This window comes from Arvicola amphibius, chromosome 6, assembly GCF_903992535.2.
Source record: "Arvicola amphibius chromosome 6, mArvAmp1.2, whole genome shotgun sequence".
Lineage (NCBI taxonomy): Eukaryota > Metazoa > Chordata > Mammalia > Rodentia > Cricetidae > Arvicola > Arvicola amphibius.
The window spans coordinates 71,696,155-71,720,316 of NC_052052.2; the positions used below are offsets into that span (position 1 = coordinate 71,696,155).

At 34.7% G+C, this 24,162-nt stretch overlaps 1 protein-coding gene across 5 annotated transcripts in view; it reads right to left on the reverse strand.

The window, feature by feature from the left end:
• Positions 1–24,162, reverse strand: part of Kdm4c (lysine demethylase 4C) — a 191,437-nt gene that overhangs the window by 112,729 nt on the left and 54,546 nt on the right. For all 5 annotated transcript variants that reach the window (XR_005285738.1, XR_005285739.1, XR_005285740.1 and 2 more), the window contains exons 7-8: positions 13,504–13,607; positions 7,774–7,911 (exon numbers count right to left, since the gene is read on the reverse strand). Coding sequence is in view for 2 of the 5 variants with exons in the window: in XM_038332920.2 (XP_038188848.1) it covers positions 7,774–7,911; positions 13,504–13,607 (242 nt within the window). In the remaining 3 variants the exon portion in view is untranslated. The remainder of the gene's footprint in view (positions 1–7,773; positions 7,912–13,503; positions 13,608–24,162) is intronic.

Sequence of the window (24,162 nt, forward strand, 5' to 3'; positions counted from 1 at the left end):
CTCGTCTGGTATGACCAAGGTCATAGATTTGAGCCCACACAAGGAAAGAGGGAAGGGAGAGGAGAGACTTGTTCAATGAAAATGTAAGACAGTTCGGATTTTCTTTCCTTTGCATACAATAACAGCAGGTAAATATTATTAGACTAATGCATTATGACACAGTGTAAAATGCAAATGGCACACACCTGTAAAATCCAGTTACCACAGGTCTGATGCAGGAGAATAGCTTGAACCCAAAGGTTCTGGATTGTAGTGCTAAAAAGGTGCCACACTATGTTTGTTATCAGCACAAGTGCTAGCTAGTCTTAAGTCAACTTGACAGAGTTATCTGAAATGAGGGAACCTCAATTGAAAAGATGACACCACAAGACCCAGCTGTAAGGCATTTTCTTTATTCGTTATTGATGGTAGAGGGCCCAGATTACTGTGGGTGGTTACGTCTCTTGGCTGGTGGTCTTAGGTTTTATAAAAAAAAAAAAAAAAAAAACAAAAAAACAAAAAAAAACACCCTGAGCAAGCCAGTAAGCAGCACTCCTACATGGCCTCTGCATCAGCTCCTGCCTCCAGATTCTGTCTCTATGTGAGTTCCTGCACTTGTTTTTGATAATGAACAGTTACATAGAAGTGTAAGCACTCCTCAACAAGTTGCTTTGATCATGGTGTTTCATCACAGCAATAGTAACCCTAACTAATAGAGCATGGTTAAATCTCCCAGAAGCAGAAAATTACCAAGATGCCTAAGGAGATTTGATCTGTACCAGCTAGCAAGGAAATGGAGCAAATAAAAAGAAAACTTTTAAAAATTGATCTCGGAGTTTTCTGTCCAAAACTGAAGACTTCACGGGAAGACTGCTAATTAACTAAAATTTTCTGTTTCATTAAAAAAAAAAAAAATTGTAAAATAGAATGAATCCATACCCTGGTGCTTACATCATAGACAACTTCTTATTCAAAATCAATTGCAGTCTGTATTTCAATATTCAAGTCTCTGACATATTATAAATGACATAAAATTATTGCATATCAAATCAATCAAATCAAAACAACATCATTAATGAGTCATAGCAAGTCTCTCACTCTACACACTGTAAAAAGCATCCAATTTCTGAGGATGTAGGTAAGACATAACTTTCCCCAAAACAATCACTACAGTAAATAACTCTTTCTCTTTAAGGAGATCACAATACATACAGCTGCCACATCACAAAAACAAAATACTTTTACAAATATCTTTGAACACTCAATCTCAAATCTAAGTCAAAGATTTATTTAATAGCTACCAGTTTTTCTTATGTGAAACTAATAGATACATAATAATAATAAACCTATATATCAAATCCAGCCTCCAAATAACTACATTTCATCTTCTACATAAAAGGATAAAATCAAAACCTGCAAGCTAGCTCTTTCATACATCCTAGACAGGATCCAAGCCTGTGAATAGCACTACAGCTACACAGATATAACCATGGGCTCCACTTTTCCACAAAGGAATGTTACAAATGTAATGCATAATTCAAATATGCAGAGACGTTTGGCTTCAATTGCTATCAGGGGGATAATAGCATTATTATTCTATATTTACTCTGATGTTTAAAGCAATGAAGATTCCCAAAATAAGTCAACAGTACATTCTATCTACTACCATTAAAGCTTTTATATGGCAGTTATTAAAAGTTCTTCAGGGAGGCTCCCTAAAGACAGAGAAAATGTATTAATCCTTGGGGTGATGTCACATGAAATAGAAAAAGTTAACTTTTGGTGTCCTTTACTCGAGAGTGGCCCTGATTTATTCTGAAGAGTTTTTCGTCTTCCTGTATTAATCTAAAAGAGAAGTCTAAGCTAAGAGAGTCTGATTATTCCTAGCAGCCATGAACAAAGGCCATTCTTTTTATATACCAAATTGCACAGGAAATATGGTAAGAACAAGGAGTGTAGACCTTGTCTTCATCATTTTTTATTGGAATTTCAAAAGGTAGAAAATTGTTTTCCTGGCCCTAATAACTCTACCATATGTTTTTTTTTCCAACATATGTAGGGGAAAGTGATGTTGCTTTAAACAACTTACTGCTTCTAATCAAAGGTCTTAGACCGGCTCACCATAGCTCACAGACACATACTTTGTTCTGAGTCAGGGATATGCAAGAACACAATAGAAAATTAAGGAAGACAATATACTGGGGGCATTCCAAACCATAACACTGCAGGGAACCAAGTATGTTTTTCTTAGATGGCAGATAATTCTGAACAGGTTGAGTACACAATATAGGAGCCTAACATATACATAGTGATAAATTATCTGAAATTGCTTGGTTTCAGTTTTGTGAAAGTTTGATTTGTAAGAGCAAGATCTGAACAGTATTTCTCAGAAAGATTATTCCCACATATTCCTGCAACAATATACAGCCCAGCAATTCTTTCAGAGAAGACTCTGAGTATTCCCCCACCAAGCAAGCAGCTTAAGACTACAGGGAGCTGAGTATATTTTATGAGATTTTATCATCTTAGATTAGTAAAATCAGGACAAGCTATATAAACATCTTCTCAGGTAGCATAACCCTGTTAAATACAAGGGTCTGATGCTGTGGAGCTCCTTGTAATACTTTATAAGTCAAGGGAAAAGAGAGCTAAATGGTCCAGATTGAAGGAAATAAGTATTTCAAGGATGTGTAGGTAGAATATTGGGAACCTCTTAGAAACAACAATGATCACACTAAGTTGCTATGAGATCTGGAGCTGGAGAGAAATGTGAGCTTTAAACCAATACATGAAAAAGAACATATTTGACTAAGAAACAAGCCCTGAAATGGCCTTCAAATCCAAAAATTTAGTTGACGATATCAAACTCCAAAAACGTGTACCAATTTGGAAGACACATTGAGTTTGATACCAATCACTGTATGGGATCTCTAGTCAATCAAAACCGATCGTAAGAATAAAGCTTTATTGGCCACTACATTTCAGTTGAAACCTGTAACCCACCCATTACAAAAGTTATCATCAGAAACCACCACACCATCAGAAGGTTAAGTAAGCATCAAAGGACAAAGGAAGCGTGCAATGCCAAATATTCTCACCTGTGGTTTCCAGACCAGCACCAACATGAAAAGAACAAGCACATGCTCAGTAAATAGCGGTTCTCTCTCTGACAACTAGTCCCCTAAAGTAGTGAAAGTTTTCTCTACCAAACAAGCCTGATAGCTTATAATCAAAGATCTCCTCACAGAGAAAATGGTAAGGTGTTCTAATCAGTTTTGTTTTCATTAAAAGCAGCATTTTGTAATAATTCTTTTCTGATACAAATTAGAAATGTGGACTAACGTGAATTACTTCATAATATATGGATGAATGACTTATGTATATGTCTATAGTATGAAGATGTACAGTACACATGTTCTGCTACACTCATCAATTAATGCAGTATCTCCAGAGACTTTATTGAGCACTTTTACACTTGTCTGTCTGTGAAAAAGCAGAAGTTTGTTTACAATAAATAAAAACCTCTATTCATCTACATTTACAAGCCATGTAATATACTATTTAGAATGAATTCAAAAAAGCAAATAATAAGACATCCACAAAGCTAAAAGTCTGCTTACCACAATCCATAACTAACATATACATTATATCAGTCAAGGACAAAACAGGAATTTGTTCCCAAAACACATTACTCAAATGGTTAACATATATATGTTATTATATGATATTATAAATTTATAAGGTTATCTACCTTGAAAATTAGAGATAAAAACAACTAAAGTCTAGAAAATAATCACATCACAACTTACTATGAGAAAAATAATTAACTAAGAATGGAAATGGTAATGCTAAGAGTTCACAGGCTACTGAAACATTCAACATTTTCCATTAAAAGGATAAGTTTATGATTTTAAGCAGGTAACACCATTACTTATGCAAAGTAGATTCTCAACCATCAGCCTATCATTTGCTAATTTGTACTATGGATGAAAAGAAGATTGTTAGGCTCGCTAAATCCTTTAATGATGTCTCATCCAAATTCCTACTATCTGTAAATGTATTGTCATATATATATATGGAAACTTAAACATTACCTGTGCTAAAATAATGATATGGAAAAATCTGAGAAAGGTCTGTAGAAAAAAATAAAATCCTAATCAGTACCTGTCAATCAGCAAAGAAAACGGACTTACTCTCTCTTTTTATGTGTATAAATGATATACTTTATACAATACAAATCTTCAAAGTAAAAACTTGTGGGTTTTTGTGGTTTTTTAAAAAAAGCAAACTATTTTTTTTTAATTTTATATACCAATCCCAGTTTCCACTCCCTCCTCTTCTTCCATACCGTCTACCTTCCCCCTCCTCCACCCCAACCCCCATCCAGCCCTCAGAGTGGGTAAGGCACATTGCTTTCAGAAAGGACCAAGACTCTCCCCCTATTATATCTCAGTTGAGCAAGGTACCCATCCAAAGAGAATGGGTTCCAAAAAGCCAGTAAAAGCAGTGGTGTCTGGTGCCACTGCCAGTGGTCCTGCAGTCTCCCCCAGCCATACAGCTCTCATCCACATTACTCTTACAACTCTATAGTAGTAAATTTAGCTAGCAACCTGTACTGTTTTGAATGAGCTCTATAGTCCTACATATTTGAATGCTTGGTCTCCATTTGGTAGGAGCATTTAGGAATGATTAAGAGGTCTGTCACTGGAGATGGGCACTAAGGTTTCAAAAGCCCACTCTATTTCCAGTTAACGCTGTCTCTCCCTCTCCTCTATCTCTCTCTTCCCAACCCCATCCCCTTTCTTTTTCTCATATAAGCTCAACTACAGTTCTACTACCATGCCTGTCATGATGACCATGGACTCGTACTCTGAAACTAAAAAAAGCAAGCAAGCCCGCAATTAAATGATTTCTTTTATAACTTGCCTTGGTCATAATGTCTCATTGTTCTTTGTTAATTTTTCTTTTAAATTTTGAGCTAATAGGTAGTTACATTTCTTTTCCGGTCTTACCTCCAAACCCATCTATACTCTCCTACCAACTCTCCTTCAAATTCATGGCCTCATTTTTCATTATTATTACTGCATGAATGTGTGTGTACACATATGTATGTGTGTATTCCTAAATATAACCTGCTAAGTCTGTATAATGTTACTTGTACGTATGTTTCCAATTGGTATGCTCTTCCATAGGGAACGACACCTCTCCCAATCCCAGCTTTTCTTTGTAGCCTATAGTATTTTGTTGAGGCAAGACCTCATGGGCTTTCCCCAGGCCACTATGTCATGTCCATTTGTGTTGTCTTTGTCGAGTTCATGTTTGGGAAGTCATGTTGGTCAGACTATAAGGTGGGGTTAGCTAGGAAACACATCTTACTTCATAGCAATAGAAATATAATTGAGATTCAACCAAAACAAGGGAAGGTGGGGAAATCCTGCTTGTTCCCACAGTTTGCAGTAACAAACCTAGTCTATAAAACAACTTGACTTTTTGCTGGTGAGGTCAATGTTGAGCCCCTAACCTACTAAACTGTATGAAGATAAAGAATGGTATTTCTAAGCATCAACACATGGTACTTTGACAAACCTGCAATAGAAAACTAAAGTACTCAGAGTAGTACCTGAGAAGGGTAAAGAAAGGGGTGAGGGAAATGCCTGCATAGGACATGTGGAATATTTTAAATTAGCTCGCCTAAAGTGTGAATCAATAACTATGTGCCTACTTAAATAAAATCCCAAAACTAAGAAGTGAATGTTCACATACATATGTATTCTTCTCCTCTTAGAGAAAATCATCTCCTTTTTTTGGAAACAGGGTTTCTCTGTAGCTTTGGAGCCTGTCCTGGATCTCACTGTGTAGACCAGGCTAGCCTTCAACTCACAGAGATCCTCTTATCTCTGCCGCCAGAGAACTGGGATTAAAGGTGTGTGCTACCACTTCCTGGCAAACAGCAAACTTTTAAATAAAAAAAAAGAATCTTTATAATTTTGTTGAAAAATAAATTATTTTCCTAAAGTAATTTAATTTTAAAATAAATTTATTTTTATAATATATACTTATTTTATATATATATATATATATATATATATATATATATATATATATATATATATATCGTATCAAGCAAGAGCAGGAAGGTTTGACCTCAGATCCACCAGCCAAGTGAGATTCTAACGCAGACCAAGATCCACAATTCCTCACCAGTTGCAGTCTACTCTTACTACAAAACTGTGGAAAAAAAATCTCATTGCTTATAGCTGTCAACAAGGAAGAAATGTCTTATTTTGATCCATATCACCAATTAGTAGGAAGAAGTAGTTCAGCTTTGTGTGCCTTTGCAAACAACCCCCTTTTTTTTTTTTTTTTTTTTTCTCATGGTTTATTTTTTTTTATATTTAAAAATTTCCATCTCCTTCCCTCCTCCTCCCCCCTTCCTCCCCTCCTTCTCCCCTTTCTCTCCCCTCCTTCTCCCCCTTCCCTCCCCTCCCCTCCACCCATACCTCCCCTCCCTCCCTCTCAAGGCCAAGGAGCCATCAGGGTTCCCCACTCTATGCTAAGACCAAGGTCCTCCCAACTCCCCCCAGGTCCAGGAAGGTGATCGACCAAGCTGAGAAGGCTCCCAAACCCCTTTAAAACAGACATTAATCATTTTCTTCAGTGGTGTAACCACTAGATACTTGCCCATGTTTGATTAAAAAACACCACCCATTCTTATGTAACTGTAATTGAACCATGTAGCTCACAAACTAAACCAGATGACAACAGAAATTTAAAAATAGGAGGGAAACTTGTTAGGAAGAAAAAGGGATTTGGTGGGAGTAGGGAGGATGTGAGAGGGTATTGATGACTAAATGACCAAAATGTATATATAAAAGGACCTGTCAAAGAATCAAACTTCTTAAGAATTTATTCAAGTGCTTCCTAAGTTGTCAAAGGCAAGAATTATATATCATGGAATCTTCTAAATACACATATAACTTAAGAATAATTTTCTCTAAATTCACAAAATGGTTCTACATACAATTGTTCTTAGAATGGAATAAAAATAGTTACTTGTACTATGAAGTAGCTAAAGTAAGACCCATAAGCTAGCTTCATTTATCTTTTCTCTCACAGACTCTATGTGACCTTCCTATACTGTGAAACAGTTTCATTAAGACATAACCCTCTACCATTCTGCTTCTCCTGAAAAGCCATAAAAAAGGAAAATTACTATCAATTGTTTGGAAGATGTCCCTGTTTTAATGCCACAAAGTGAAAGCAGACGAATTTTATATAAACTGTTCATTGTAGATAGAAATACAAAGTCTATGACGTACAACAAATACAGCTGACAAGAGCTACAAACAGAACTTTATACCAACTTAAATGTTAAGATATACTTTAAAGTATGTTTTACATTACTGAGAAATTCATTTCTGTATTAAGGAAGCTTTAGTAATTTCTTTTCACCACACTCCCTTAGTTACCAAATTTAACTACGAATTTAACATATTTAACTAGTCACTTCCTTTTATAACCTATTTCCTAAACCACTGACTGAACTTTAGCAAGAGAAACAAATCTATTTAATACACAGTCAATAGGAAATATTGCAAGCAACCCAAGTGGTAGCTTTGAGAGAGAAACTAAGCATCCACGGGGGGGGGGGAATCTCCTCAGAGCAAACTGTCTTATAATAATCTCAAAATAGAAAATTTCAGGCATGAATTTTCAGCTCATGGAAAGAAAATATACCTAAACTGAAAAGAAAAAAGTACTATAAAGAGGCTTTACTTTTCAGATAAAACTTACCAATTTAGCAACTTTCCCATAGTCAATCCATCTGACAGTAGCAAAATTTGTAGACTCAGCACAATTGAAACCATGATTAAAACCAGCATGATATCCATAAGGAAAAGTGATCATAAACTCTCCAGCCTCCTGGGTGATCTGCAGGGTTTGATGAGACATAATGTTCAATAAGACTTTCCAAATCATGTAACAGTTAGTATAAACTTTCATTTTCTATTTTTAAAAAAGCAAAAGAATGTCATGATATCACAACTATTTTAAAATGAGAAAAGTTGTAGGTGATAAGATGGTTCAGTGGTTAAAAGTGCCTGAAAATTTGAGTTCCATCTTTGGCACCCACAACAATCATAAACTTAAAAAATATACATGTAAATATACATGTAATTTTATGATGACACAAACACTCCACTAAACTCCAAAATCAAGAATAAAAATACATACCTGAACAAAATAACAAAGATAATGTGGGATTTCAAAAACAAATTCAATAGAGATAAACAATGAAGAAAACACAAGCTTAAATGAAGATGAAATTCAAATACTCAATATCTCAATGAAAAACTTCAGGAGAAGCCTTACAAATAGAATGAAACAAGCAAATGATAGAGTATCAAGACACTAAGTGAAGAATTGTAACAATAAAAAAAAGAAAAAAAGGATAGCAACATACAGAAAACATGGTATACCATTAAAATACTAAAAACTCAAATTATAGGCATACAAAAGGGAAAAGAGGGTATAAGAGTGATACTACTTTTGCCTCTGTCTCCCAAGTGCTAACATTAAATGTGTGTACTATCATGACCTGGCAATATTACACCATGTTAGTAAAGAATGGAAAAATACTCCAAGCAAATGGAACTAAGAAGCAAACTGGTTTAGCTAGTCTAATATCTGACAAAAACAGACTTCAATCCAAAATTAAACAAAAGTAATCAGGAAGATCACGTCATAGTCATTAAAGGAATAATCCCCCAAGGATTGTACTACTGTAAATCAATATGATCCAAACACAAAAGCACCCAACTTCATTAAATACATACTATTAGACCTAAAACATGCATTAACTCTAACAGTAATTATTGGTGGTTTCTACATGCCAGTCTCATCAGGAAGTCATGCCAACTAACACCAAACATAGAAATGATGGATTTAAATGACATCAGAATTCAAAAGGATCTAAAGGATATATAGAACATTCTATAAAACACATTCTTCTTGGGAGCCTATTTCATCAGGCAGACCTAAAATAAAAAGTTTGTAATAGTAAGAGCCTATGGTGAAAAATATGGGAGCTTTCAAATTAATAACAGAAGAATGTACCTACAGGCCCTGAAATAACAAGAAAAAACAAAGCCAAACCAGTAGGACAATAAAGATTGGGTATGAAATTAATGAAAGACAAACAAAAAAAGAAATAAACAAGAATTTGTTCTTTAAACAATAAAAAAGATTGACAAAAACAAGCCAGTTAAGCAAAAGAGAGGACTAAAGTCAATAAAATTAGAAACGAACAGTAAGATACTGAGGAAACTCAAGAGAATCATAAGAACGTCCCACTAAACTAGAAACTCTGAAAGAAATAGGTAAGTTTTAAGATGAATATGACCTTCCAAAGTTAAACTAAAATTTAAAAAAAAGAATTTAAACACACCAATAACAACAAATAAGATAGATCCAGGAATTGAAAATCCTCCAAGTTTTAAAAAGAACCCAGGCCAGATGCACTGAGAATAAAATTCTACCAAGATAACCACAGAACTAACAATACTCCTCATTTCTCTTGGTAAAATATAAAAGGAAGGAATACTTTCAAATTCTTTAGCATGCCTAGCATTATCCTAATAACAAAACCAAAGACCAAACTAAAAAAGAGCACTAAAGGCCAATTCCCTTTAGTTCCCATAGAAGAAAATTCCCATAGAAGAAAAAAGCTCTCAACTTAAAAAAAAAAAAAATAAAAAAAAAAACTCGAAAACTAAGGGACATATCAAAAAAGTCACGCACTATGATCAAGTTGGCTTTTGGCTTTATCTCAGAGATACAAGGATAGTTTAACATATGTAAATCAATAAACATAATACACCCTATAATAGGACTGATCAGATGCCTCAGGGTCAACTCATTACACTCATCAAAGGTCTGACAAAAATCAATGAGCATCCTTTCATGATAAAAGTACTAATAGAATGTAGGAATACAGAGGATTGATCTCAATATAATAAGGACAATATACAATAAGTCTACAGACAATGTCTCATTAAATGGAAAAAAAAGTCACATCATTTCCACTAAAATCAGGAATAAGACAAGAATAGCCATTCTGCCAACTCCTCTTTAAAATAATGCTTGCAGTCTTCACTAGAGCAGTAAAATAAGATAAAGACAACAGAAATAGAAAAGGTAGAAACCAGAAAACTGCTACAGCCAATAAATATGTTGAGAGAAAAAAAAATCAGAAAAATCAGTAGGCAATAACAAAAATACTGAGAAAAACTAAGATAAACAATCCAATCCATAAATATCTAAAAAGAATGAAATAAAATTTAAGATCATAAGCATACATACATACATACATGTATGTATATGTGTATTTTGTATGATATTTAAGATGTATTGCTATGACTAATGCAAAAAAAAAAAAAAAAAAGAAGAAGAAGAACCTGAATGGTCAGTAGCTAGCCAGGAATTACAAGTGAGTCTTAAGAGGCAGCAAGAGAGAGAGAACTCTGGGAAAAGGAGAGGTGGAGTTGTCAGCCAGAATATGAGGTGCAAGATGGAAGAGTGATAATGCCATATGGCAGAATGCAGATTAATATAAATGGGTTAAATATTATAATAGCTAGTTGATAACAAGCCTAAACTAAGGCCAAACTTTCATAATTAGTGAGTTTTCATGGCATTATTTGTGGGCTACTGGTACTGTACAATAAGAACTACCTCATATATAGAAAGATAAGTAGGTAGGTAAATAGACAGACAGACAGACAGATAGATATTTAAAGCTAGCTAAGGATCGAAAAAAAAACTTGTACAATAAAATCTTTACAGAAGAAATTAAGGTATCAGAGGATGAAAAGACCTCTCATGTTCATGAATTGTTAGGATTAACAATTATGCTCTCAAAGCAATCACCAGATTCAATGCAATCTCTATCAAAACTTCAATGCAATTCTTCACAGAAATTCAAGATAACAATTGCAAAATATATGCAGAAACATGAAAGACAGGATAATTAAAACAATAATGAAAAATAAAAACACTGCTAGAAGTATTACCATCATTGATATCAAATTATACTATAGAGTTATAGTATAACTCTATATAATAAAAACTGTATGACAAAATCATAAAAACAAACACCTTGATTAATGAAATAAAACTGAGATCCCAGATACGACCCCATACTCTTACAGTCATGTGGTTATTGACAACACTTTTACAGCCACCTGACAATTGACAAAGAAGCCAGAAGCACACTGCAGGAAAAAAAACAAAAACAAAAATAAAACAGCATCTTCAACAGATAGTATTGGTCAAACTGGAGAGCTACATATAGAAAAATAAAATAAGATAAAATTTTTGGCTCTATACAAATTCAACTCCCCATGTATGAAAAAGACTTGCACTATTGAAAGTCTGTATGGAGATAATTCAAAAGGCTAGAAATAGATATACAATATGACCCAGTCACAGAATTACTGGTATATTCCCAATGGATTCAATATCTTACTATAGAGATATTTGTTCCTCCATGTTCATTGCTATGGTATTGACAATAGCTAGGAAAGCAAAGCAACCTAGATACCTAACAACTGGAAAATGTGCTATAATAGAATGCTACTCAGCCATGATGAAAAACATAATTGTGAAATTCACGGGTAAATGGATGGAACTATAAATAGTCATTGAGTGTGGTAATTCCAATCCAAAAGAAAAACACCACATGTTCATTTGTACAAGTGGGTGCTAGATGCTGGCTTTGAACCTTTCAATATTTGTTTAAATTGGAATACTCAAAAAAATTGGAACCTACTAACAGTCATAGTAGAAGGGTGGATTTCAAAAGAAAGAAAACAGATAGTATGAAGGAGGAAAGGAGTAACAATATGAACCATTATATTAGGTGGAATGATGGGAGGTCAGGGTGGCAGAGATAATTAATACTAAATAGTTTTTTAAGTGGCTTATTGTGGTGACTATCTAGATACTTCAAAAAACAGACGTACATATAAAAAGAGTTTAAATGGAGTTATCCTATAATTAATAAGGGACAATGCCTCCCCTAGATATAATTAATGATACTCTCAAATAAAAAGCCCAGTACCAAATAGGGGTTATCTTTTTGGGCTGTTAGTAAGTTGTCCTAAACATATGCCCTAAACATTACATGATATTGCCATTGTTCTTGATTACCCTCTACTGACTGAGGTAGGCACAACATACTTGACTTATAAAAAATAGGGGTGGGGAAAAAAAATCAAGCTGGTACTGATGCAGAAGCTTCATCCATACTGGTTATTCATAGCAATGAAGGCTTGTAAGAACATTACTAGGGAAGAAAAGTCATCAACAGTCTTATCAAATTTTGAACCCTGAGATATACAATAAACAGTTGGCCAGCAAGACAAACTCACATGTGCAATAGTGTTACAATTGTTACAGTAGCAACCACCCACTATTTGCTTGGATTTAGAGTCTACACTACAAGATGAAAGGTATGCCTAGTACCATTAACTGGGTTCACACTTCTTGTTTCGCTAGGCCATAGGCCCCAGGGGAAGACCAATCAGAATTATTTGGATAAATGGCCATATATGATAAACTGTCCCTTGCACAGTTCTATGCTTTATACCTATTGGTTAGTGTATTTCTCAACCTTCAGTCAGAGAAGCTTCTATGTGCAGTTGACAGAGGTTAACAATGAGATCCACAACTGGACAGTGTGCAGAGATTAAGAGATTGTGATATGCAACACTAACTGAGTGCATATATCACTCCTCCTCCCCACCATGCTTGAAAATCATTATGGTAGTGGGGACAGAAAGGTAAGAACTAGACAAGTAGATATCTGCAGAAAACCAGTATCTGCCAGCCATGATAGCTTCATTTCACACATGAACTCACAGCAATTATGACTAAATATACAAAAACTGTACAATTATCAAGCAAACCATAATCTCAATAAGGCTAGAGAAGATCATGCTACTGGCAACTGATATCTGGTAGTGAATGGACAATCAGTGTTTTTTTTTTTTCTTTCAATATATGGCCCTTGAGAAGCTATCCATCCTCCAGTACATGATCCTACACCCATATAGCTACAATACACTAAGTGGACTCTGTGAATTAAAAAACAAAACAAAACAACAAAAACAATCAAACAAACAAAACCACAATTAAGTTTGGATGAAAAAATAGTGGGGGAGATAAGGGAAGATCTCGATGTGATGGAACAGTAAGTGGATTTTATCAAAGCATAATGTATTTATGCATGGAATGCTCTAACAAAATATTATATATACGTAAACTATTCTAAATATACTTTAAAATAAAATACTCAAATAGTATTCAAATTAATTATCGACGTTATAGAACATGAGCATAAGCTTCTTTTCACCTATCATAAAAGTATTTTTAACAATGCAAGACATAGTACTTTTAAGTTCATCCTAAATACAAATTCCACAAAATGAAAAGCCTACTCGTGAAAGACTAAGAGGAACAAACCTTGTCAAAGGGAATGCCATACTTTTTCAGAACTGAGGGAGAAATCAGTGTCATCTTGTGGCGGAGAAATGCATCACAGCCTTGGGAGCTGCTGGGGAAAAAGCCTAAAAATCAATAGCAAATAAGGTATGAGTTAAAATAACATTTCATATAGCTTCAAAACATACTTGAATTCTAATGTTCTTACAACTCTTAGTAAAAATGAAGTCATAACCTTTAAAAGTGATATATATTTGTCAAAAAGGCTAATTTTTTCAAAAATACTTACCAATAACACTTATATAAAATTCACTAAGCTTTAAGAAAGAATTTCAATTAGATGCATATTTGAATTCCAGGTGCCTAATATATACTAAGGAGTAAAGCAATAACTGAGCATAAAAATGCATTTACTAGACAAATCTCTCATTGGAGATTCTGAAGAACTAGCCATTAAAGAACCAACCATTCTTAAAGCATTGCTCCCAAACACCCAACACACAGTACACACCCAACAGTCCCTTATCTTTGTTTTCTTCCAATCAATTCATACTATTCACTTCTAACCTACAGTATTCTATAGCTATATTAACAACAATTAATTAAATATTTCAAAATCACAGTCAGGAGGGTAATATTTCAAATATGAAGAAATGATGTATCTCTTAAATGACAGATTTCCCCTTTCTGAACAATATAAACATCCATAATTACTATATGTCAGCTAAAAATAATTTTATTTTAGGGACTGCAGAGAGAGTTAAACTATTAAGAGTACTTGCTGCTCTATCAGAGGAGCTAAGTTTGGCTTATAACCACATGTAACTCAAGTTCTAGGGGATCTGATGCCCTCTTCTGACCTTTACAGCACTAAGAACATACATGGTACACATAAATACATACACATATACATATATACATACATACATACATACAAACACTTATACACATAAGTAAAATAAAAAACTTAATTTTTAAAAATACTTTTTAGTCAACATAATGCTTGAAACCTACCTTATTAGCCTTTGTGGGAAACTGATTGTGGGGAGTTCTTAAGAGAGGAAGCTAATCTTTTATTCAACAGTATATTTAAACATTCATTCAACAGTATATTATACTTTGGGTCAGGCTGATTTTCTCCAACACTGCCTTCAATCTTTATTGAGGCATACTCTTATTACCTTGGTGATACAAGGAAGAAGAAAATGAAAACTAGCATATTTTATGTCTTGGTCAGACCTTTCTCCTTCAAAGGATGATCAATCTCACCAAAGAGAGCAGAAAATAAGCTACACCGAAGAGAAAAACAAAGAAAAGATAGGGGATAATAAAAGAGGGCAAATCCTGAGGGAACAAGAAGACACCAGGAATGATCCATACACAGAGGATGTAGGAAGGGTATCATGTGACCACATTGTCTGCATGAAGGGAAGACTAGCCAGCATATCAATCAATAGGCTATTTTGATGAAACACTCATTAGTACTCATACAATTAATTGCAAGCAAAAAAAAATCTTAGATTGTTTTAATTGTGTTAGGTTGCATTCACACCTATCCACAACCACACTGCCTGTGAGTCACAAGATGGAGGTATGTGATTAATCCTGAACCATTTTATTTTATAGAATAATTTCACAGGCATTATTTAAAAGTAATTTAAGTGTTTGTTTATGCTTCAATGGGGAGTAAGGCCTTATCTTAAATGAGGGTGGGAGGGAGGGAGGGAAGAAGGAAGGACAGACAAAAGGCCAAGAGAAAGGCAGACAAGGCTAGGGGGTGCGAAGCAAGCAGTCAGGAAAGAAGCAAGGGAATATAGGAACAATTTGGTAGAAAAAAAAAGTACATATGGGGGCTAGACAGTTGTCTTAGCAGTTAAAACTTTATACTATTCTTTCAGAACATTCGGGAGTTCTTAACACCACGCTAGGAAGCCCACAATCACCTGTAACTCTAGTTCTAGATTATCTATCTGATTGCCTCTTGTTTCCAGTGGCACCTTCACTAACTTGTACATACCGACATATATACAAACATACATATTCATAATTAATTTTTTAAATAAATCTTTTCCCTAAAGTACTTCTGGGTAAGCATCTGCACCTGTTTAAAAGTGGGAAAAGGAGGGGAAGATGGAAGGAGGGCAGGAGGGAAAGAGGAGTTTACAAAATCAAGTCTCTTTAGAGGCATTGGGAACTACTACTATTCTCCATAAGACATAACTTTGCCCTATGGGGTCATTTCACAGAAGTCTGTGCATGATCAATAGTCATAAAATGCAAACACAAAGTAAAACTTTAGTGAATATGGAGAAATTCCTGTACCAAAATAATGATTAAGTATGCACAATTAAGATGCCCTAAATCTTACCTATGGGGACAATAAAGCACCCAACTCTGGGTAGTCTCCAAATTCAAACCCATGCAAAAATTGTAGTAATACAATTCAAATAGATCTATCAGGCTTTCCAAATCTCTAACTTTGTGCAACACTATATGAGTTAAATTTTAAGGTAAAAATCACTGAAGAAAGAAAAGTCTATTAATTTGCTTCTGAACTGAATTTCATCAGGACATTAACAATAGGGAAGCATGTCAAAATTTAACTTAAATTAGAAAAGCACCAGAGGAAGGTGATATGAAGTAAGTTACAAACTTCACATTGGTTGAGAAACTTTATTTACAGAATGTTATCAGAAACACATTTAACCACATCTTGAAAATCATCTAAGAGCCAGCACAAACTGAGCACAAGACATGCGCCTTAACATGAATTTTATCTCAAAATACTTATGGGAGCTACAAAGCCCACTTACCCGCATAGGTTACAAAAACATTTTATTCATTATATAACCACAATACTGCTCAAGACAAAAGCTATATCTGAAAGAGTGAGGTCTAGCTTTCATAAACAATATTAAGGTCTGTCAAAGTCAATAAAAAGCAAACAACAACAACAACAACAACAAAAATCTCACAAAAAAGATAAGAGCAAACTCCATTTAAGAACATCAGCCACCACATGGAGACATATTAAAGCAGTCAAATCTTTTGCAAGTTCATCAGATATGTCTGAGTTCATTTTAAATTCTTTACTTTCCCTAAGTTTTAAAAAAAATTTTAACTGTACTTGGCAATACAATTAAAGATATTTGACAGTAATTCATTTGTAAGAAATGGTCTCTGAAAGTTCCCACAATTTAATGCTACTCTTGGAATATTCTATAACATTTACTTATTTATCAAATCAAACATTAATGGGATCATTAATTGTCTTATAATCATCAGAGGGGAAAGTCCCAATAAAATCTATAGAAATGCTGAAATCCTATAGTCACAGAACATTTCACATATTCTGAGGCACCAATAACATGCCATAGGTAGAAAAACATACAAGATAATCCTGTCTCATCTTCCTGAAACCTTGGATTTTGAAGGGTTATACCACTTGGTTTGTTTTCATTTAGAAACTAACATATATGAAACCTACATTAGTGTTGAAAGTGACAAAATTATTGCCCATCTGGAACAGATGTGAAGAAAGGGTACTTGAGAAGTAGCCTACTTGTGGTGAAAACCGGCCTGCAAAACTCTGCATAAATATACATCCTTTCACCAACGTTGAAAAAACTTCCTGGAGCACCGAAGTTCCTTTTTCTCTAATCTTCAAACATGCACATTTTGGGGTAGGAAGGTGGGCATTAAGTGGTTAAAAGCACTTGCTGCTCTTGCAGAGGACCTGGACCCAGCACCCACATGATAACTCACAACAATTCCTTAAGTACAGTTCCAGGAGAGTTCACTGTCTTTTCTGACCTCCGCAGATACCAGACACACAGTGTGCATAAATACATTTTTTTTAAAAAAAATAAGATAAAGGGAGCAGAGATTCTAATCACAACACAGTATTGTATCTTTGGTACTATAATCTGAGTGCTTCAATCTTCCAATCTGTTTACTCAAAATGCTATTATTATTTTCTTTACTTGCTCAAGTTTTCTTAATTTGCATTTTCGAGACAAGATCCTGCTATGTAGCCGGGTAGACTTGAACTTGTGATCTTCCTAGCCCAGTTACCAAGATAGTTGGGATTGCAAGCATGCCCCATGACAACTAGACTCTCAACTAAATTATTGCAAGAATCTACTGCCATGATCCATAGAAAGATAAGCCTTACTAAAAGAAAGAAAATAAAATACAAAAGCCCAAAACCAGGTATGATATATTTTCTTTTGAACAGTTGTTGTTTAGAAGAGGTCCCAGAGACCACTAAAATAATGTATTACCATTGCTCTTGGTTGACCACAAGAACCTGACAGAAAGACCCTGTAGCTAAAAGAGACAACAAAAGCTGGTCAGAGGAGTTGGAAAAATCAATTTGGAAGCTTCTTCACTATCAACTTTTAAATTATAGTATGGCAAGGTGCTATACAGACTGCTGGAGGAAAAAAATCATCAACACTCTTACACAACTAAGAATCCTGGAAGCTACAATAACTACTGCCCTGGAAAGATATGTTCATGAGTGTACTAATCACATGAATGGGCACTGTCAACTGCTAAACTGGATTTAAGTCCTGCTCCATAGGAAGAACCTAATTTCTAATACTATAAATCTGGCCAAGAATCCATGGCTGGGGAGATCACAGGTCCCATGTGAAACTATTGTTATTTTGCTAAATAGATATTAAATCAATCTGTTTTCCTTCTATGTACGAATCTCTATATGCATACATTAGTATGCTTCTCAGACTTCATAGGAGAAGGGTCTTTCTGTGAATAAGTATCTTTGAGGAGTTTAACCATAAGTGTGACAACTATATACTACACAAACTCCTCAAGATGTGAGAGGCATAGAGAAAGACGGCCATTAAAATACTTGAAAAACCAGAGGTCAGAGAGGACCAGGGTAAAGCAGTATCTTCTGGACATAACAGAAGTGCTGCATTTAAGAACCCACAGCAGCTGTGGATGTCTGTAATAGACCTGTAAAAGACCAAGGATGTCAAAACTCCAGCATGAAGTAGTGAGGGGCTCATAAGCCCCCATTGCTAGCTGATGATTAATAGGGGAGTGAGGGTCAGAGTTCTTTAGTGGTATTGCTCCTGGTAGGTTAGATATGCTACAGTAGATGGCCTCATACGCACATAAATAGGGATAGCACTAATTAGATTTAGTGGTTTACTTTTTAAAAAGAAAAGAAACGTAGAGATAAGCCAGGAGGCACTGAACTGGGGAGTCACTGGAGGCGGCACGGGAAGAATAAGATCAAAATATAATGTATGTACGTATGAAATTCTAAAACTATAAACTTAAAATATTAAAAATTTGAAGCCCAAACAATCATTAATTGATGGAAAAATAAAAAAATGTAATATGCCTATACGATGAAACACCAGTCAACCAAAAAACAAGAGATAAAAATTCTGATATAAGTTAAAATTTAAAAGACAGTTCTAAGAAAAGAATCAAGGCATAAGGAAAAAGGTAGCCACCAACCAGCTACAACTCATACAGTCCACAATGGTGACGTGCCTGACAGATGTATTGGTACAGTAGTAGCACAAAGTTTGTGGGAATAATCAACAAATATGGACTTAAGGCTCATTCTATGAAATCAAACCCATACTTGACACTGCTCAGGTAAAAAAAAAACCTGAGACTAGATAGATCATGAACCTAAAGAAAAACCAAATACTAATGTTCTACTAAAGGAATGTCACAATAAAATGATTCCTAAAGTCATTCTGCTATACTCATAAACCTGTGCCTGGCTCAATCATCATCAGAAGTTTGTTCCTATAGCAGATGGGAACAAAAGCAGAGACCCACAGGCAGACATTAGTACATAGAGAGTGACAACCCTTGGACCCTCAGTCCTAAAAATGGGATGTCTTATACCTCACCTAAGAGATCAGGGAGCCCTGTACAAGAGCAAAAAGATTACAAGAGTCAGGAGAAATGGAGGACACTAAGGAAACTTGGTCTTCTAAACACTGCAGGATCTGACCAAAATATTTATCAGTATTTTTGAAGTTGTTTTAGAAATAAGGTAAATGCAAAAGGAATTTACCTTCTTTCAGATGAAATGTCTTCTGGGTTGTCAACTAGCTTACACTTTGTAACATATTCACTATTGCTAAGAAATTCTCTTTAAATTCTATCTCAGATTACTCAAGTACAAAAGCATGATAATGCTCTAAACAACTAAATATTTAAGTTTTGGGGGTAAGTTTAAAGGCCAAAGGTAATGATTTTAAGTAGGAACAATAAACACTACTATAAGGATTTTCCATTTTTTATTAACCACTTAGGAGAAAAACAATAGAAGAAAGCAAAATAGGATAAAAGGAATTGGGAGGTCAAAGGTATAGATCTATTTCTAAATTGGGAAAACTCTTTGGCAATGATCATTTATTTTTAATATAATTGAAATTTACCATAGCATGTGTCTCAGTTTGAATGTAACTGGCTCCCATAACCTCATAGGGAGTGGCACTATTAGGAGGGGTGGCTTTGCTGGAGTGGGTATGATATTGCTGGAGGAAGTACATCACTGTGGGTCTCTTTATGTGTCACTTTAGGGTCTCTTTTGCTCAGAATACCACCTAGTGTATCAGTTGACTTCTTGTTGTCTATAAGATGTAGGACTCTGAGCTGCTACTCCAGCACCACATTTGCCTGCATAACACCATGCTCCCCAGCAACCAGCCCATCATGGTGATAATAGACTGAATCTCAGAAATCATAAGTGAGCCACCCCAATTAAATGTTTCCTTTATTAAAAGTTGCCATGGCCATAGTGTCTCTTCACAGCAATAGAAATCCTAAGGTAGTATTGTATTCTTTGACACAGTTTACCAACTTCTGCATGTTTACATTATTGATATAAGCCTTACAAAATGTAAATAAAAGCCAAAAGCACAACAGTCTCTTCGTTGAACAGTATTGGTAAAACTGACTTCTTACCTTCATGAAATCAACTCAAAATGAACAAAATTCATTCAATACCTGAAATTTTGAAACTACTAGAAGAAAATACAGAGAAAATATCAAGACAAGGACATAAACGAAGTTCTTTAAGGTAAAGTCTCAAAGGTTCAGAGGGAAAAAAAGAGAGAGACAAATGGTATTAAGTCAAACTAGGAAGCTTCTGCATCACAAAAGAAGCAAGCAACAGACACAACAGCTCTAACATTCAACAGGAAACAAATCATAAGATATTGATCAAATGAAAAAAATATACTTATCTTAAAACAGACATAAAAATTAAAGAACTACCGTATGACATAGAATCTTATAGTTATATATACAAAGGAAATGAAATCCATACACTAAAGAAACAATCTACATTCTAATGTTCAATGTGGCACTATTCACTACTGAGAAGAAATGGAACCAAACAGAAGTGGTCTATTAACTGATGAATGAATAAGGAAAATGTGGTATATGTACAATGAAATATTATTATTTGGTCATAAAAAATTATTGCAACATAACAAGTTATCATACTAAATATAGAAAATATGTAAGCATAATGTTTCAGTAAAGGAAAAAAAATCTAGGTCTGATGTCACAACAATAATCCTAACACTAGGGAGGACTAAGACAAAAAGATCATTATGAGTTTCAGGGCAACCTGGAATATACAGTGAGCTTCAGGTTACACTAGGTAGCATACTGAAGACCCTGTCTTTAAATAAACCACAATTCAAACAATAAATAAATGACAATAAACTAAAAGATTGTGACATATAGCTATGATATATAAGAAAAAGAAGAAAAGAAGAAACTATGAGATGTTGTGTGGTGTCCGATGCCTATAATCCCAACACTTGACAGGACAGTCAGGTCACCCTCCACAATACAGCAAATTTAAGATAAAACCTCTCATCCAAAAATATTTTAATTTAAAAATTTAAGTAATGAGAAGATACCTAGACATTAGAGACTCAAACTTCTCTGGTTTTCCTCCATTTACCCAAAACACTGCTGAGAGAAGTACCAGGCAGAGACCACAGTGACCTTCAGATGATGCGTCTCCTAAAAACTACCTTGTTTTTTATCTCCTGAAAAGAGTGCTTTTAGTTGACAAGTTCTTGTTTGTCTGAGACAGGGTCTTAGATAGACCAGACTTGCCTCAAACTTACTGTTGCAGGGAAGAATGACCCCAGATTTCTATTCCTTTTATCTCTTCCCAGTGTGCACTACCACACCCAGGTCTACCAGTTCGTAGACACTAGACTTAAGCCAAGCACCCTACCAACTGAGCTGTATCTCAAGCCCCAGTTATTCTTTTTTTTAGTATCAAACTGATTAGCAGAAGCTTACACCTAACTTTTACATTCTGTAGATTGTGGCGGCCCAAAAACGTGAGCCTATTTCCCACCTTGTCTGAAGGTTCAGAGAGTGCCCAAAATTGTTGACAATGGATGTGGTTACTTGGTTCTTTTGTCAGTAAGATGGCACATATAGGTAGAGCTGCTCCATCCTGACAAATGGTCAGGATATGAAAGCATACTTCTGCTTCTTCTTTTGAAACAGGAGGTTTGACCTAGGGAGTGGCTGCCTTCAGGTACAAATATTCTGATACTTGATATAAGGGTGACTTCACTCCCTAAACAGCAAAATGCTAATGACTTGTTGTCTCAAAGTACTGAAGCAATTAACTGTTGGAGTTGTTCTTTGAACATGTTAAAGAAGTTTTTTTGTTGCCTTCTTCCGTTTTTATTTTTTGTATTGGGGAATAAAAGTGTATGGAAAATTAAAGGCAGGCAACTTCAGTATTCACTGGAACTCCCTCCCGATATTATCCTATGTTTCTGTTTCATTATTTTTATTCACGTCTTCATACTCTTTACCAACTTTTCTGATCCCCATGCCCCTACCTTGGCAAGTAGTATTTTTGTAGAAGCTAGTCTCTAACAGTAGATAATTTTCACATGAATTATTTTTGCAACTCAGAGGCTACTTCATTGTAAATCTTTCCCTGACATGTGACAGATCCCACATGTGTACATATGATGAGAATTAGTTAAGAAATAAAGATCAAGCAAGTACAAAGATAACAAGATGATTTTTTTTACTTAAAACCTATCCTAATTAATTTTATGCTCAAAAAAACACAGAAATGTTTAATTTTTGATAAATTCCTCCCTGATAACAGATAATCTCTTTCTATATTCTTTCTTCCTAAAACTACTATAAACATACACAAATATTAAAAAACAAAAAACATAAACTATTAGCCAGGTGTGGTGATGTATACATTTAAGTCTAGGAAAATGGGAATATTGAGTTTGAAGTCATCCTGGTCTATGTAGTAAGACCCAGCATCCAAATGGGTAAACGGATCAAAATACAATCAAACATATAGTAGGTTAATAAAAAATTAGTGGGGTATGAGGTTTAGGGACTGCTACATTACTATTCTTAATGTATCCCAGCTACTTATTACATGCAAATAAATTCAAGCTGATAGATCACTAACTGCTCTCCATGAAAAGGAATGAAGATAGGTCTATCACTGAATTACTTTTTTTAAGATATTATTTTATATGGATGAACATTTGCCTGCATGTGTGTATGTATATACATTATGTGAATACTAAGTGCTCAAGAAGAGCAGAAGATGGTGTTAGATTTCCTGCAATGGAGTTAGAGATTTGTGAGAAACAATATTGAACTCAGGTACTTCTGAAAAAGCAGTAAATGCTCTTAGCCACTAAGCCATCTCTCCAGCACAGATTTTATCAATTTTTAAAAAATATTTATAGAAGCCCTTAAAATTGACTGTTCAGAATTAGGGACACTGTATTAAGCCAGCTTTTCAAAGTCAGACATTTTAAAATGACATTTTTAGATCATCAATAAATGAATGCTTAAGGGAATAATATTTATCCCATTGAAATAATAAAAGTATAGCAACCTAATTCAAAGAGAAAGGTATGAACACAAGTCAATTTCAAATCTGTTCATGATCAAAACGACTTCCTGCTCATATTACAACTATATTTCTGCTCTCTTGACAGGACTAATAGGGTTAAGCCAAGGTTCTTATGAATGACTTTTCAGAAACTGACAAACTTTGAATATAATTTCAGGAAATATAGAGGATGGTTGCTTGTATCCCACCCACAGAACTTTATTCATTTCCCAGCAAAAAGGATGCCAATAAATCAGGGTAGAAGAGTCTGCTCCCTGGGTTTCAAAACTGCTAACAAGCCTGAAGTACACATACATACTCACATATATGTCTCTATCTATAACTCATGTGCTCATTTATTAGTCTTTCCTAATAATAACTCTTCTCCCCTCCCTTGTTGAATATTGCTTTTATAAATAAGGTGGTAGCTAGATGCAGCTGCTGTAATCTATAATAGCAACTACTCAGGAGACAGAAGGATCTCGTGAGTATAGGAGATAAAGGACAACATAGGCAACAGTACTAATCCATCAACTAAAAAAAATTGAGTAAAAGCGAACTTACAAAGTCTTAATTGAAAAGTAATTACCTGTTCAAACAGTAAGTAAGGTTACACATTGTAACAGGTAAACAGAAGAATCCATTCCCTGTTAGTCACTTACATTCCCAAACTTGCTGTACATCATCCCAAATCACATATCTTTTCTTAATAACTAAAATTTTTACAAATGCAAGCAAGTGATTGTCAATATTTTTAA